Source organism: Mustela lutreola, chromosome 18, assembly GCF_030435805.1.
Source record: "Mustela lutreola isolate mMusLut2 chromosome 18, mMusLut2.pri, whole genome shotgun sequence".
In the NCBI taxonomy this organism is placed as follows: domain Eukaryota; kingdom Metazoa; phylum Chordata; class Mammalia; order Carnivora; family Mustelidae; genus Mustela; species Mustela lutreola.
The window spans coordinates 24,626,157-24,641,857 of record NC_081307.1 but is presented as its reverse complement, the minus strand read 5'-3'; the positions used below and the strand labels follow the sequence as shown (position 1 = coordinate 24,641,857).

At 48.6% G+C, this 15,701-nt stretch overlaps 1 protein-coding gene across 2 annotated transcripts; it reads left to right on the top strand.

Moving 5' to 3' along the window:
* The first annotated feature begins 834 nt into the window (after positions 1-834).
* On the top strand, positions 835-12,465 carry PPP1R3B (protein phosphatase 1 regulatory subunit 3B). Of its 2 annotated transcripts, none has more exons than XM_059156145.1 (2): positions 835-1,085; positions 7,765-12,465. In XM_059156145.1, the coding sequence occupies exons 1-2, from the start codon at positions 949-951 to the stop codon at positions 8,645-8,647; spliced, it is 1,020 nt and encodes a 339-aa protein (XP_059012128.1). In that variant the 5' UTR covers positions 835-948; the 3' UTR covers positions 8,648-12,465. The 2 variants fall into 2 exon arrangements, with proteins under 2 accessions (XP_059012128.1, XP_059012129.1); XM_059156146.1 differs by lacking the exon at positions 835-1,085 and adding an exon at positions 1,635-1,914.
* The last annotated feature ends 3,236 nt before the right edge of the window (positions 12,466-15,701 follow it).

Here is a 15,701-nt window from a genome sequence, read left to right as displayed (position 1 = left end):
TTTTTTTTAAAGGTTTTACTTATTTATTTATTTGAGAGAGAGTGAGAGTGAGAGAGGACAAGTGGGGGGTGGGGGTAGCTGAGGGAGAGACCCCATGGGGGAGGGGCCTCCATCCCAGGACCCTAGGGTCATGATCTGCGCCAAAGGCACAGGCTAACCGACTGAGTCACCCAGCCGCGCTCCACCCCCTTCCCTATAACAACTTTATAAGACCAGGTTACTGTAAGGCTTTCACAGTAACACCTGGAACCCCGACCAGCACAAAGCCAGCATCAGAGATTACTTATTTTCGACACTGTCATTAGAGCTGGAGCTACGCATCCCAGAGAGCCTCCACCTAACACGGAGGCAAACTGCACTTGGCATTCTCCAGCGGCCTCTCAGGGATTGGCAAATGATGGGGAAATTAACGGTCATGCGTGAAGCCCCTGGCTAAAGCGCACGACGACGGTGGACGGCTGGACAGCGCGGATGCAACCGCAACTACTACTGCGCCTGTGGGAAGGCTTTGCCCGGCCAGGACTTTGCTTGGGAAGAGGGCGTTTGGCAAGCTGCCCGCGTGCCAGCCTTCTTGCTGTAACGGGACGCTCTTCTATAGGAAAGTGCCTCTGTCCCCTGGCGCCCGGCCCCACGCGTCTGATGAAACAGTGACCCCGCTGCCCCCTCCCCAGCCCCTGGCCCGCAGCCCTATCACTCCCGGCGCGCAGCCAATCACGTGGCGAAGCGATGCTCTCCAAGACCGCGGCTCCGTGGCCATTGGTCGACGGCTCGCGTCCCGAGCGCGCCCATTGGCCGCGGGGGGCGTTCACGTGGAAGGGGTTCCGGGATGGCTTCCCAAGTGGGGAGAGGTGCTGGAAAGTTAAAGGGAGCAGCGGGGAAGCTGGGAGCCTGAGTCTGGGTGACCCGCCACGGAGAGGAGGCGAGCGAGCTGCTCTCGCGCACGGACGGATGCGTCTGCCCGCCAAGGGCGCGGACCTGAGTCCCGGCCCCTGCTCCTGCGGTCGCCGCCGCTGCCCCTGCTACTCCCGCGCGGATGCTGCCGCGGGCTGGCGCCTGTGGGCATCGGGGCTTATGAGCTGCACCAGGTACGTCCCTCCCCAAGCCCTCGAGTCCCAGCGCGGGGCTGAGAAACGGCGGCGAGGGGCGCGCAGTGGAGACCTTCTTTGACCCCTGTCACCTGCACGTTCACCGCCCAACTTGCAGTTGCACTCCGGGGGTGGGCCACTCTAGACGGGGCTGAGGAGGACGTTGCTTCCAGGTGGGAGGCGGTTGCTTCCAGGTGGGAAGAACAACCCAGGGACCAGAGGTGGGATGGAGCCTGGCTGGACCCACGTGTTCCGCTTTCGTGCGGGTCTGGCCGCCAGGGGTAGTTGGCGGTGGCTGGGGCTGAAACTATTGTACCGAGTTCGAACCTGAGACAAGGCACTTCCCGCCTGGGACCCGACACTCCCCGAGGGTGTCCCCGAAGTTGGGCGGTGGGGCCTGGAGTACAAGGAAAAGTAGCCTCCACTTTCCCCGGGTCTTGGGTTCCCCGTAATACGCAAGGAAATACACTTGGGAGTCTCTCAGGTCGCCGAGGGCGATGGGGTACAGAGCCAGCCCCGGTTCGCGGTCTCCGGTCCCCAGGCAGGGGCTGTCCCGGGCCGGCGGGGGCGAAGCTGCCGCGCGGGGACGCTCGCGCGGCGCGGCTTCGACCGGCGTTGCCCTGCCGCCCCGCCCTGGTGTGATAACTTGGGCTCCTCCTCCTTGTCCTCCAACCCCTGCGGGCCGTGTCTCCCGGAACGGAGCGCCAGCCCTGCCTCCCGGACACACGACGCTCACGTAGTCGGTGGCAGGAGCTTCCCCTGCCACCTCCCTCCAGGCTCTCCGATGCAGCGAGCCAGCTGGAGAGGGGGCTTCCCCACGGCCCAAAAGGTGGGTGCGGGACAAGGCGCAGCGGGCTCACGGAGCTCACGGCGTGGGGGGGGCGGGGTGCAGGCTGGTTGGACCGAGGGGGGCAGGGTCGCATTGACCTGTGCGATCTTCCAAATCTGGAAGCCCGGGCCGGCCTCCTGCCCCCCACCCCACCCCGTGCCCTGTTCCTGCCACTCTTTCTGAACCAGAAAAGTGGGTGTGGAGGGGACTTGCTAGCCAAAGAGAGGGTATAGGTCCTGGAACGACATACCAGAAGAGTTGGAGGGGATTGTTTATACCAACAATACCAGGGGGGTATTATTTACTGCAGAAGGGGTGAAAACTTAGGACAGACTTGACTTGAAGACTTGGAGAGTTGCCAGAAGGTGGTGGAGCCTGTGGTCTGTGTGGCCAGGCCTCCCTGGGAGCCTCAGGGTCTGGGAGAAGAGAAGTTAGGGCTTTGAGCAGGGGTGGGGAGAAGAGGAAATGGTTCATATGGTGGGGCTGTCCAGCAGCCAAGACTAAAGTGAAGACAGCCAGTGGACGCCCCACAAAAGTAAAGTAGAGGTATTTAAGAAGTGAGAGGGAAGAAAAGAAGTTAGTGGGCATTATTGGCAACCCCGCGTCGGAGCTAGAAGGGACTTCCGAGGAGAAGGCCTAAGCCCAGAAAGGTTCAGTCAGTGACTTGCTCCAAGTGGCACAGCTAGGGGGAGGCCTTCCTAGGCTACTGCTCTGTGTTATGTGTTGGGCGTTGTTCCGTGGTAGGTACTGTAATAAGCAGTGTGTGTGCGCACGTGTGTGTATCTCAGATGCTTTAGATGGTGACAGAACAGAAGAGCGCAAGTGAATTTTAAGACTGTGAATAAAGGCCCCAGTGGTCACAGGACAGAGGAAAACATGTCAACTTTGGGGCGCCTGGGTGGCTCAGTGGGTTAAGCCTCTGCCTTCCCCACGGGTCATGATACCCAGGTCCTGAGATCGAGCCCCACATCGGGCTCTCTGCTTGGCGTTGAGCCTGCTTTTCCTTCTCTCTCTGCCTGCTGCTCTGTCTACTTGTGATCCCTCTCTCTCTCTCTCTTTCTCTCTAAAAAAAAGAGAGAAAAAAAAGAAAAAAATGTCAACTTTATTTATACTGCGTCAGCCAAATCTTTTGGGAGGGAGTAAAGCAATGCCAAAGTGTGGATGGACAGGTCTGTTAAAAAATATAACCCGGGGAGAAAAAAAAAAAGTATAACCTGGTCATCTGGGTGAATGCTTATTACCTCGTGTCGTTCTGGTGTTCCTGGTGGGTTCTTGGTGCATCTAATTTTTCTGTCTTTTCCTATGAGAGTATGAGAATGGAGGGGAGGAATGTCTTGGGCTCGATACCAAAAAAAGATTTACTTCCTATAAAAGGCACAGCCCAAAGCCAATAGCTCCACTGCCTGAAACTGTGAAGGTCATGTGCTGATTCTCTGTGCAAGTTTATTGTTTCTCCAGAAACACACCATAACCTGACAAGCTGTCTTGAGAAGGTGCGTTGTTTGTCTCTAGTGGAACAGGGAAAGTATTACGCAAAACTATCCCTGTTCGCTTCACTTTTCATGGAGTGCTAGGGTTTGCCGCCTTCTGACCAGGAAAACTGAAATCCACCGTTAGGCATTCCCCATTTGCCCAGGGGCAAAAATGATCTCCGAGGCATCTATGTGGAAGTCAAGTTTTTGAGACTCTGAATAACACTCATACTCACAGGACCTTGTCGTGCAGCGAACCGCTATTGAATCCTGCGTCATACTGTGCTGGTTCAAATATGGGTCCGTGTCTTCTCCTTCTGGCCTTTCCCCTGGCCAACCTTGGTGACTCATATTTCTCGGCCTGGGAAACGGCTGAGCAGCTAGGAGAACATGTCAGGAGAGGGAGGCCCGAGGTGCAGCCTATGCACACTGTGTTGGCACTGATCATTTTTATGTCATTTTTTGGATAAAACACCTGTCCAGGTGCCTTCCTTTCAGAGACTTTGGAGACTTACCTTGTCCATCTCCATTGCTAGGAGTGCTTCTGGGGGATGATGATCCCTGTCCCAGCCCACTGGGAAATTCCTGAGCAGAGGGCCAGGAAGGCCCACATCAAATCAGCATTTGGGTACCCTGATTATCGTAGAAGGATCTGGTTCATCAAAGCTGGAATCTACCCGTGAGGATAGGCAAGTGGCCAACAGTCAGATCGTACCCTGATTGAGACCGCTGGGATTCATTCCTCACCTCCAGTTACGGTGTCACTTAAATAGCGAAGGGATTCTGGGCAGTGGTTGCTTAGCAGGGCCCCTGAGGCTGAAGCCCTCTTGGTAACCCTTCGGCACCAAGTAGTGAACTTTTTGCCTTTCGTGGAAGAATTGTTGCAAAACCAATGAGGCTCTAGGGAGTGCCAGTGGAGTTGTTGAGTTAGCTAGCACTGACCAGAACCTCACCTTCCGACCCCCAGCTCTGCTGGTTCTGACAGTCCGGTCATAAAAGGGATCTCAGGGCCAAAAGGACACACACTGGGTCCAAAGAGTGAAACTTTGCTAAGGTCTTCAGCTACCGTCTTTTTCATCCATAAGATTAAAAGCCCAGAGTGGCTATAGTTAACTACAAGTGAGCAGATTCTTTCACTGATCGGCTTGTTTTAGAATTCTCTTTCCAAAGTATCTTGAGAGTTTCCCAACCTTTTTCTAATGAGCTGTTTGAACGTTGTGTGGAGAAGCATGGATGAGGTGCGGGAAATCACGTATTGAGGTTGGTTTGCAGGCTTGAAGGGATAGAGAAGAGGTTGGAGAATTTACAGTTGACCTTGTGCTGACTCAGGCAAGGAGGAAGGGCTGCAGGGTCAGAGGAGGAACCCAGCCGCCTGCAGTTCACGCCCACATGGTCAAGGGTAAGCAGAGGGGGAGGGGCTGAGATGCAAGGCTTTGCCCACTTTGAGGGTATTTTTAATCCACATTTAATTTAAAAAAAATTAAAACAACTACCTGTGTTAACATTAGACTGAAAGTATAATTCCAGTGCATTCTAACGAAGTTTTGCAGTGGGGGAATGTAAAACTTAAGTACTTTGTAACTACAGGGTGGTTTGTTTGTTTTTCACATTGAACCCGTTAGCCAACCCGTGTAAAGCTACATTGCCCATTTCAGTGAGAACTTTTCCTTTGCAGAACAATTGCCTGGCTACAAGAACAGATAATAGAAAGCAAATTTGCTCCGAAAATTTTCACTCATTGATTTTGTTAGAGGGGAAACAGTAAGACAAATGTCCTTTAAAGTGGATGTTTAGATAAGTACACTGTGGCTATAAATTACTGTTTTGTGTCTCTGAATGTGTGTTTTTCCAGTCAGTCATCACCAAGTGGTTCCCTGCATCCTAGGGAATGATTATATTTCTTTTGGAAAATGGGATCAAATCCAATGTGTCTTTGTTCTTATTGTTCTTTATGTATTTGGTTAATCAAAATCAGAAGTTGAAAATGAGATGTTTATTGGACTGAACCAGTGGTCTCAGCTTCTGGCAGAAGACAAGCAGCATTTTGCCTTTTGATTCTCCTTCACTACTACCATTACCCTGAAGCCCCCCACCAGTGGGCAGGAACTAGGGGGGCCTGCGAGCAGGCACCCCCAAAAAAACACCACATACCTACCCTTTGCCATAGTGAGGGGGGAGAGGCTTGGGACCTAATCTAGATCCTGTGTTCTGTGGTTCGCAGACTAGAGTTTAATACTGGTTTCGTCCCTGACTTCTCCAGGTAGCCCACTGTAACTATCAAATCAGAATATAAATTTGCTATGGTAATTAGATGAGAAAAATGGCTTGGCTTTAGTGAGGCTATAGTGTTGGATGGGAGAGGTTTTTGGCAAGTCTTAAATATTTGAGGCATTTTATTAGATACTTTTTTTTTCTCCCTGATTATAGAAGTGATGTTATTTTAAAAAATACAAGAAACAGAACACAGGAAAACAAATTTCCTGAAATGCCTTTACCTGGATTTTCTTTTCTTTTTTTTTTTTTTTTAAGATTTTTATTTGCCAGAGATCACAAGTAGGCAGAGAGGCAGGCAGAGAGAAGGGGGGGGGGGGCAGAGAGCTAGATCCCAGGATCAGCCTGATCCCTAACATCATGACCTGAGCCCAAGGCAGAGGCTTAACCCACTGAGCTACCCAGGCGCCCGCCACCTGGATTTTGTAACAGTTTTAAGTATATCTCTGGTCTTTTTTCTGTACATATACCTAATACTTTTCCCTACAAGTCTAGTCTCTATGTACAATTTTATCTTCTCTATTTTTTACATTAACAATATATTATAACTTTTTTCCATGCCACTTAAACCTTTTTTCCAAATACTGGTTTTAGTAATGATACAAAATTTTATCGCTGGATGTTGTATACCTAATTTAACCAGATACTTATTACTGGTTCTTAGGTTTTCTCACCTTTTCCTCCCTATGTTGCTGCATTGGACATTTTAGTACATTAACCCCCATGCATTAATTCCTTAAGATTAATACCTGTATGTGATATAACCAAAAATGATACAAAGATTTAGAAAGGTGCTGATTTAGACTAATCCATGTATTCATATTATTTTTTAAGTTTTTTTTTAATGATTTTATTTATTTGTTTAAGAGAGAGCACAATGAGGGAGGAGGGTCAGAGGGACATGGAGAAGCAGACTTCCTGCCAAGCAGGGAGCGCAGCTGGGACTTAATCGCAGGACCCTGAGATCATGACCTGAGCCAAAGGCAGTCACTTAACTGACAGAGCCACCCAGGTGCCCCTTCATATTATTTTTAAAAATCTATACTAACTCAGTAGGTAAAAACAGGCATTGTTTCCTAATCTAAATTCTCTAATTATAAAGTTGGATGTTTTGTGTATTTCTAGGACAATTTTAAGATTTTTTCATGAATTTTCCATTCATGCTCTTTGCTCATGTTTCTATGTGGCTATTTGACTTTGTTATTGTTTTGTAAGAACTCTTCATATACAAAGATATTAACTCTTTCCTGCCATACTTTTTGTAAAATGTTTTCGCAGTTTGTCTTTAATCTTTTTTTTTTTTTCACTTACAGAAAAATCTTGTTTTTATGAAGTCAGATTTAACCTGATCTTCAGCAGGATTCTCTTTGCCTTTTATTCTTATAGAGGTTATCTTCACTATAGAAAAAACAAATATCCACCTATATGAAAGGTTAAAAAAAAATAAATTATTGGCATTTTTAAAAAGAAAGTTATACTGGCATATAAAAATCTAGTGTACATTATGTCTGTCTTCACAGTTGAATTCCACTGTCTAGCATAAGACTTGGCATATAATAAATACCAATCAGTATCGGTGAGATGAGTGCATTTCTTTTGGGGCCCCTGGGTGTTTCCATCTATTAAGCGTCTGCCTTTGGCTCAGGTCAGGATCTCAGGGTCCTGGGATTGAGTCCCACATTGGGCTCCCTGCCCAATGGGAGTCTGCTGCTCTCTGCCCCCTCCCTGCTTGTATGCTTGCTCTCTCTCTATCTCAAATAAATAAAATCTTTAAAAAAGGGGAAAAAAGTGCATCCTTTCGTTATTCCCCAAGGCACTCTAGCCTCCTTAGGGCCCCAAGAAATCCTAATAGAAATACCTGTGAATTTAGTTTTAAAACCAGCGGCTTCCTACTATTTTTTGTGTTTTAACCCCGCCCCCACACACACACTTGACACTCTTAATCTCCCCTGAAACCAAGGTCATGCTGGCCCACACTTGAGTTAATGCCCGACTGCAGCTGTGTGGGCAGAGGCGGAAGGCAGACGTGGTTTGCCAGCCCATTGCAATGATGCCTTGAACGTCTGTCTGATCTCCTTGCCATTTCTTTCTCTTCCCCTCTGGCCAGGGTTCTAGCCTATTCATCTAACCCCATGATGGCTGTGGACATAGAGTACAGATACAGCTGCATGGCCCCTTCCCTGCGCCGAGAGAGGTTCACCTTCAAGACCTCACCGAAGCCCAGCGAGCCACTGAGGCCGTGCATTCAGCTAAGCAGCAGGAATGAAGCCGGCGGGATGGTGGCCCCCACGGTCCAGGAGAAGAAGGTGAAAAAGCGGGTGTCCTTTGCAGACAACCAAGGGCTGGCCCTGACAATGGTCAAAGTGTTCTCAGAATTCGATGACCCATTAGATATTCCCTTTAACATCACCGAGCTCCTAGACAACATTGTGAGCTTGACGACAGCAGAGAGCGAGAGCTTTGTTCTGGATTTCACCCAGCCTTCCGCTGATTACTTAGACTTCAGAAACCGGCTTCAGACCGACCACGTATGCCTTGAAAACTGTGTCCTGAAGGACAAAGCCATCGCAGGCACAGTGAAGGTGCAGAACCTGGCGTTTGAGAAGATGGTGAAAATAAGAATGACATTCGACACCTGGAAAAGCTTCACAGACTTTCCCTGTCTGTATGTGAAGGACACTTACGCCGGCTCGGACAGGGACACCTTCTCCTTTGAGATCAGCTTGCCTGCGAAAATTCAGTCTTATGAGAGGATGGAGTTTGCCGTGTGCTTTGAGTGCAGTGGACAGACGTACTGGGACAGCAACAAAGGGAAAAACTATAGGATCATCCGAGCCGAGCTGAAAGCCACGCAGGGTGCCGCCGAGCCACAAAACGGACCCGATTTTGGAATATCCTTTGACCACTTTGGGAGCCCTCGGTGTTCCTACGGTCTGTTTCCGGAGTGGCCGAGTTATTTAGGATACGAAAAACTAGGTCCCTACTATTAGACCCTGCGTGTGCCGGAGCATGGCGGAGCAGGTGCAGAGGAGCCTCGCTGTGGTCACGGGCGGGTGGAGACGGAAGCCAGGAGAAACGCAGAACTGCCATTAGGCACAGTCTCTGAAAAGAGAGGATCCTGTTCACTTTTCTTCTTACGCCAGCTCAGCCAGCCAGGTTTAGGTGCCAGGACTGGTTTCATACTCAGAGTACGGTGGGGTGCTGGTCGGCTCGGCATCCAGGGTGGCCACAAGAGTTGGAGCAGGGTGGCAGGGCCGGCCCAGGCCTGGGCAGGGACCAGGCCCGTGGGTACTGCTGGTGACACTAGGGGATGGTGGCTTCAGAGTGAGGCCACCAGGGGTGCACCCCAGCTGCCTGGGGAAACCGCCCCTGCCCCCTGGGATGTGAACGGTCACTTGGAAGTCACTCCATCCCAGCCCGCTGCCCCGGGACCCTTGTCATCGGTCTCTGAGTGCCCCCCACACCCCAGCCGAGCCCCTCCTGCCTGTTGCTGGCATTCCTTGTCTACACGTGCTTAGCTTCACACTGCAGCTCTGTGCTTTTTTTTTTTTTTTTTTTTTTGCATTTTGTTTCCTTCACAGTTCATCTGATGTTCAGGAAAAGATAATCAAGGTAAATTAGCCTGTGACGGAAACAGGTGCTTCCTCTTTCTGACCCCACGTATGTGTGCTCCGGCAGAGAACAACATACCAGTTGTCAAAAGAAACTTACCCCCATGCTGGGCTCCAGACTGCAGGCTTTTCTGATAGGCAGGACAGAGGGAGACACCTGTAGCTCTTCCTCTCTGCTTTCGGGGGAACTTTCGAAGTAGCTTTCGAATTACTCACTCCTACCCTGCCTCACCAGACAGCCCAATGACAAGATTTGTTGGAACTTGCCCGGCTAGTTTGCAAGCACCTCATTCTTCACGGAGGGATTTTAGACTGTCCTTTCCTCGAGAGCCCTCCATGCTGTGTTCAGGACACGTTGTTTGGTTTGGTTTTGACTGTGATCTGCACGACCCAGGACTCTTTGCAAGCACCCAGGGACTTTGATTTGGGTGTTCTTATTTATGGTGTGTGAGTCTGTATAAAAGGGATAGAGGAGAAAGCCCTCACCAAGTTCTCAATATTTTATTTTCAATGTGTGGCAACTCTGAAATATCAGAGATTAATTATTCTTACCCATATTGGACCATGAATTAAAAGTCCGTTGGTTCATACTGTCGTGAGACTCCTGGGACATTCACGGACGGATGATCCCCAAACACTATGATTTTTCTGGGGTGAGATTGGTTTGTACTTGGGTGTGTTTAAAAAAATATTTTTACATATGTATTTGGAGAAGGTTGGGTTTTTTTGTTTTTGTTTTTGTTTTTGTTTCTTTTGTGTTTTGTCTTTGGAGCTTAATTAAATGTCTCATTTTCCATTTGCCTGATCTTAGTAAAGTGGGATTTTCCTAAAGGAGGCAAGCAGAGGGAGGCACAGCGGCCTGGATTTGGAGGCGCAGTCACCGGACTCTGCAGGCAGAAAGTCGTCTTTTGCTTGCATATTCCAGATTGATTAGAAAAGGCCTCCTGGCTGCTGCGGCTTGGTCCATTAGTATCAGGCAGGGATGGAGTGTCTTGGCTTCTAGTTTTGTGGTTGGTTTTTTCTCCCCCCCCCCTCTTTTTTGAACTTCGAAATGTTTTGACTTTTTAAATGTTTTTAAGTGATGTCTGATGTAATTCTTGTTCCTAAAACTGGCTGTTACTCATCTGCGATCTAGTGCTTTATTTTTTATGCCTCTCCCACATGGGTAGGACTCGGGGATGACATAATGAATGGGGAAAATGGCCTTTTTATCTCGTGCTGAAATTGGGCAGATTGGTGTTTTATCTAGACACGCCGACATCAAGTACGCGAACGGTACTTTCAGTGTTAGCAAATCTGGCGGTCAGAACGATTGATAGTGCAAATTAAAACCAAATGGAAGCAAGCCATTTTATATAGGTTGTGAATCTATTTTGTTTTTAGAAGTCCAGGCCCTCTTCCTCCAAGTCAAGAAAGTTACAGGGTGCCCTGTCATGTACATGTTACCAGTCTAAAAGTAACAAGATGATTCTGTATTCAAAAGAAAAATGCCTCAAGAGACTCCTGTTCCTATTCGGTTTTCAGTAATGGTGGTCTTAAGACATTCCGGGGTCAAAATCTGAAATACAGTGATTCAGCAATAAGTAGCTCTTACAATGGCCCTAAGCCGCCTCCTCCGTCATTCTTCACTCTTCAGCTCACCCCAGCTTTTTTGCGAGGGGCACTGGTTGCCAAGCCCCGCCAGTGCACCTGGGATGCCCGCCCTACCAGGCAAGTCCTCACCTGCCCCCAAAGACCCTTCTCTGACTAGAGAATGTGGTTGTGAGACTTCCCTGTCAGCCTCGTGGTTCAGGAAGGCAGGGGCATCTGAAGAATATTATCTTTTCTTCACCAGTCTCTCTTCCTTGGGTCTAGTTGTGCCGCAGGTTATCAACAGAGGGTCCCAGGCTCTGCAGAACCCCTCCTCATTTCGGAGCTCGCCATCCGTAAATAGGTCTACACCCTTCAGACAGTGACGGGTTTCTTAGTTGCAGACAGACGTCAACTGCAGCCTGACTTGGGGAGGGGGGTGCCCCTCACACAGCTGGATTCAGTGATGATGACTAATGTCCAATAACCCCAGTGCCTTTTCCAAGTTGCCCCCAAAAGGGCGGGCCTCCCACCGAGGGTGCCCTTGTCCAGAAATGGGGAAGCAGCTCCATTTCTTTTGTATTTATTTCCCCCAAACGCCCTGGGGAGCATTCACAAATCAGGTGCAATAAATAAGCGGGACTATTTGAGAAATACATAATAAATAAGCTTTCAGTGTTTCTTGGAAGATAAGAAGCATTCGAATGGGTTTCTTTTTATTTAAGTATTTTGATGATAGGGGAAGTGGTGAGAAATAATGGGAGTTCTGTAGTTCTCCAGAAATTAAAACAGTTTCAGAGTCAAGATAGAATTTATTTTTTTTTCTCTAAGGTTTCATTTTAATGGTGGCAAAACAGGACTCTTTCAGTGTTTTTTAAAGATGTAAATTTCGAATGGCTAAAAGAATGTTTTGTGGTTTTGATCTTTGCATATAATTTGCCTTTTTAAAAACAAGCATTACTTGTAGTCACGTGGATGTTCAATGGGTTATGGGTATGTTTATAAACCAAAAAAAGTGTCTGTTCATTTTTTAGAAGTGCTCGTTTTCCAGGTCTTCCCTCTGAGTGGACAGTGAACGAAAATCTCGATTGTCTTTCATTTGTTTGCTCATCGAAAATTCCTCCACTGGGTGTGGTTTGCTAGAGCAGGCCCTGTGGCTCTCTGCTCTTGGGGGGGGTCCCGATCTCGGAAACTGGGGATGAAGAGTCATAATGGGATCTTTCCCGGGGCCTCGAAGACACTCTGGCATCTTCTCCGCACTTCCCGAAGTGGACACATGGGACTGAGCAGGGAGTCTGTGGTTTCAGATGGCTTCTCCTTGGTAGGGTTGGAAAGCTGTGAATGTTTCGGCAGTTTCGTGATCAGTCCTAGAGCCTGTCGGACCTGTGAGGATGATGTGTCACTTTGACTTCAGCATGAATGGAGAACCGAAGGCTCGTCTTCACCCGATGCCTGAAAAGTGCCTTGTCAAGAAATGTCCACATGTTTTGAAAAAAATATTTTTGTAAACAAAGGTAAAGGGGAAATGCACTTTAAAATCACCAGAATGGATGTCTTGTGTGTGGTGTAAGAGAGTGGTTCGTTTGTATCTCAAACGCAAAAATGTAATAAAGGTAGAAAACACAAAACTGAAACTGTTCTATTTTAAAAACTGATGCTATTCTGGGAGTCAGAGGCTTGTGAGAATTTTTTTTATGATTTTCTTTATTTTTTAATTTTTTTTATTTTAAGTAATCTCTAGGCCCAACATGGGGCTCGAACTCACGACCCCAAGATCAAGAGTCGCAAGCTCCACCGACTGAGGCAGCCAGGTCCCTGGGCAGAATTCTTTTCAGGCATTGTGTTTCCACATATAGAATGTAGGTTTTTCAGAGGACTAGGTCTCAATCGGGCTGAGTTCGAAAGCTGAGACACACAGGGAGGGTGGTAATGGCCGTTTCGCTGTCACAGTGGTGAAGGCCGGTCACAGCTAGTAAAGGAGAGCTAGAGAAGCACAGGGCCAGCATGTTCTGAACCCATTTTTATTGATCTGAGGACTTGTCTCCCTCCCTCTCACTTGCTCGTGAAGCATAGTTTTAGGGCTGACTGTTTCTAAAAGTGGGAGAACTGTGACCAGCCATGATAGCTCATAACTGCTTGTTCAGACAAGCTGGAACCAGCAAAGCCAACGAGCTCCCGGTGGGACCTCTGCTCCTTTGGGTGTCAGACACTCATCCTAAGTAAGATTTCCAGACATCTTTTATTTCAGACTTCAATGGGATGGAGGGTGAGGCAAATTGCTTCCAGATGCTTCCTGTAATGCAGTGTGCGCCACACCACGAAGGCCAGTGGGAAGGTAGAACATATCAGACTCAGCACCTAGTGAGTAAATTCAAAAAGGGAGCTACACACATACCTGCCTTTCTCAAGACTGTCCAACACCGCCCACAGTTTGCCTTACCAAAAATGGGAAGGGGGAAAAATCAACAGTGGTTTTGATGAATGTCTAGTTGAGATTCAGTATGATTTTCATAATCATTACATGATTCTAACTTGCGAGACATCTCAGAGGTGTCTGGAGGGAAAAAAAAAAAAAAAAAAAACAGCACAAAACACTTTGCTAGGGCATTGTCTCCAGATTAGCAAATATCCAGCTCTGAATTATTCAGTTGAACGTTTACGGCTTATCTATGGCGTGCAAAGCCTGCCAGGTGCTTTTTCCTCCTCAACCCCTCCAAGAGATAGTCATGTGTTAGATGAATCCTCTGACAGCCAGGAAAAGCAGTGCGTCCTGCTGCCTCTCGGTATCAGGAGTCAGGAAGGCTGGGTCCTGGCCTCGATACTGTTGTACCTTGTCCAGTGCTCGATCAGAGGGGCTCTGAGTGTTCTTCAGCCAGGATAAGACAACCAGGGGATCTAGTGGTGCCCCAAGTACTTAAGAGTCAGCCAACATGTTCATTTTAAAAAATGCTTCTAAATATAAACTTGTAAGAAATATCACGTACACCACTTCCATTCTTTGCAAGAATCACAGGAATGAATAGCATTCCAGACAACAGCGTGGACGTCATAAAATCAGTGTGCAAGCCGGAGAGATAGCAGCTCGCGTTCAAGGGGGGAAGAGACGAAGGCCCTCTGTGTGTCCTAAAGTCACAGAGCCAATCCGTGACAAAGCCGGGAGGACCACATGGGTCCTTTATTCTTTTTCCAAGAACTCTCACCCCCCAACACACTGGAGTCACTCTAACAGAACAGACACTGAAATGGTCAATTCTAAAGAGTAAGTCCCTCCTTCCGGAGAGATGCAGTCCCCCGGGGGAGGAGTGAACACGCTTGGCTCTATTTTTTTTTTTTTTTTAAGATTTTATTTATTTGACAGAGAGTGAATGAACACAAGCAAGGGGGAGCAGCAGGCAGAGGGAGAAGCAGGCTCCCCACGGAGGAGAGAACCCGACGTAAGGCTCGATCCCAGGACCCTGGAATCACGACTTGAGCAGAGGCAAACGCTTAACGGAGGGAGCCACCGGGGCGTCCCAACACACTCGTCTTTAGATGCGAATGGCACATCCCTCCCAAAGGCTTCCTCAGCACGTGTGAGGCCCAGAGGCCACGTGGAAGCATAAATCCAAATGGTACATATTTTGGGTATGCAAGGGCCCAACTCAATGTGATGGGTGGCAGGAAACCATGGAAAGGCCCTGTGGCTACAGAGGCATTCTAGCCCACAGGCAGAACTTATAGCCTCGACATCATCTTCCACCATAAGGGAAGCTCTCTGTCATGGCTCAGGAAGGCTCTAACCCCCCCTCCCTCTCCCTTCTCCGTGAAGAGCCCTCAGTGAGGAGACAGACAGGGAATCTCAACAGAGGTTCTTGTTCACGTGGGATTCTCCTGTAGGTGACAGGTTTACTTGGCATCATTCATCTCACACACATGGACGTCCCTCCCTACACTTGGGCCCTCCGCTGGACTTGAATTTGGCACAGGGAGGATGAGGAGGCATAACGTTCATTTTCCTCTGGGGTCAAAAATAGTAATTATGATCTGGGATCCCGGGCCTCCACCCCAAAATGCAGGATGGGCTGATTCGGTCAGGGGTTGGCAACCTTTGTCTGTAAAGAGCCAGAAACTAACTATTTGGGGCTTTGAGGGGCCCCCTGCAGCCTCTGTCACATATTCTTTCAAAAAAAAAAAAAAAAAACCCTTTAAACATTTAAAAACTGTTCATAGGTGTGGGTTGTGCAAAAATACAAAATCAGGCCAAGGGCTAGACTTGAACTGCTGGCCGCAGGGTGCTGACCCTGGTTGAAAAGCTGTCTAGGAGGAGTGAGACGTCAGAGTGGACTCTCAGACCCTCAGCGGAGTCCCAGAGACAACTCATCAGTTGGCTGATTGAGAGACCCTATGGTCGATGACCCAAATAGGAATGCTTTCGAGAAGGAGCAGAGGTGCCCTGAATTACCACAAAGCACTCCACGTGTGAGCTACGAGCAGCCCAAGGAAACCCTGGGGAGCAATCCCTGCCATGCTCCCCTGTCCCAGGGCCTGAGGGATCCTCTTAGACCTTGGGGGGACCCAGAGAGCCCAGGCTGGTTTGGGACTGGAATCAGTTCTGGCTGGATGGTGGGCTGTTGGTTTTTTGTTTTTTGGTTTGTTTGGTTTTGTTTTTTTTGGGGATGGGTTATAACAGAGCATGATTTCGTCTGTGGTTTCAATGTGTTTATGTTGGTTAGGTTTTCTGTTTCCTAATTGCAGTGCACATGGCCAAGCGCCCTCTGGAAACTCCAGTCAATTCAAAGAGGAAAGGGGTTATTAATGGTTTGGACATAAGTCCTACGGCCTCATCCCCATGCACCCCGTCCCTTCCCAACAGTGCATGGCAGAG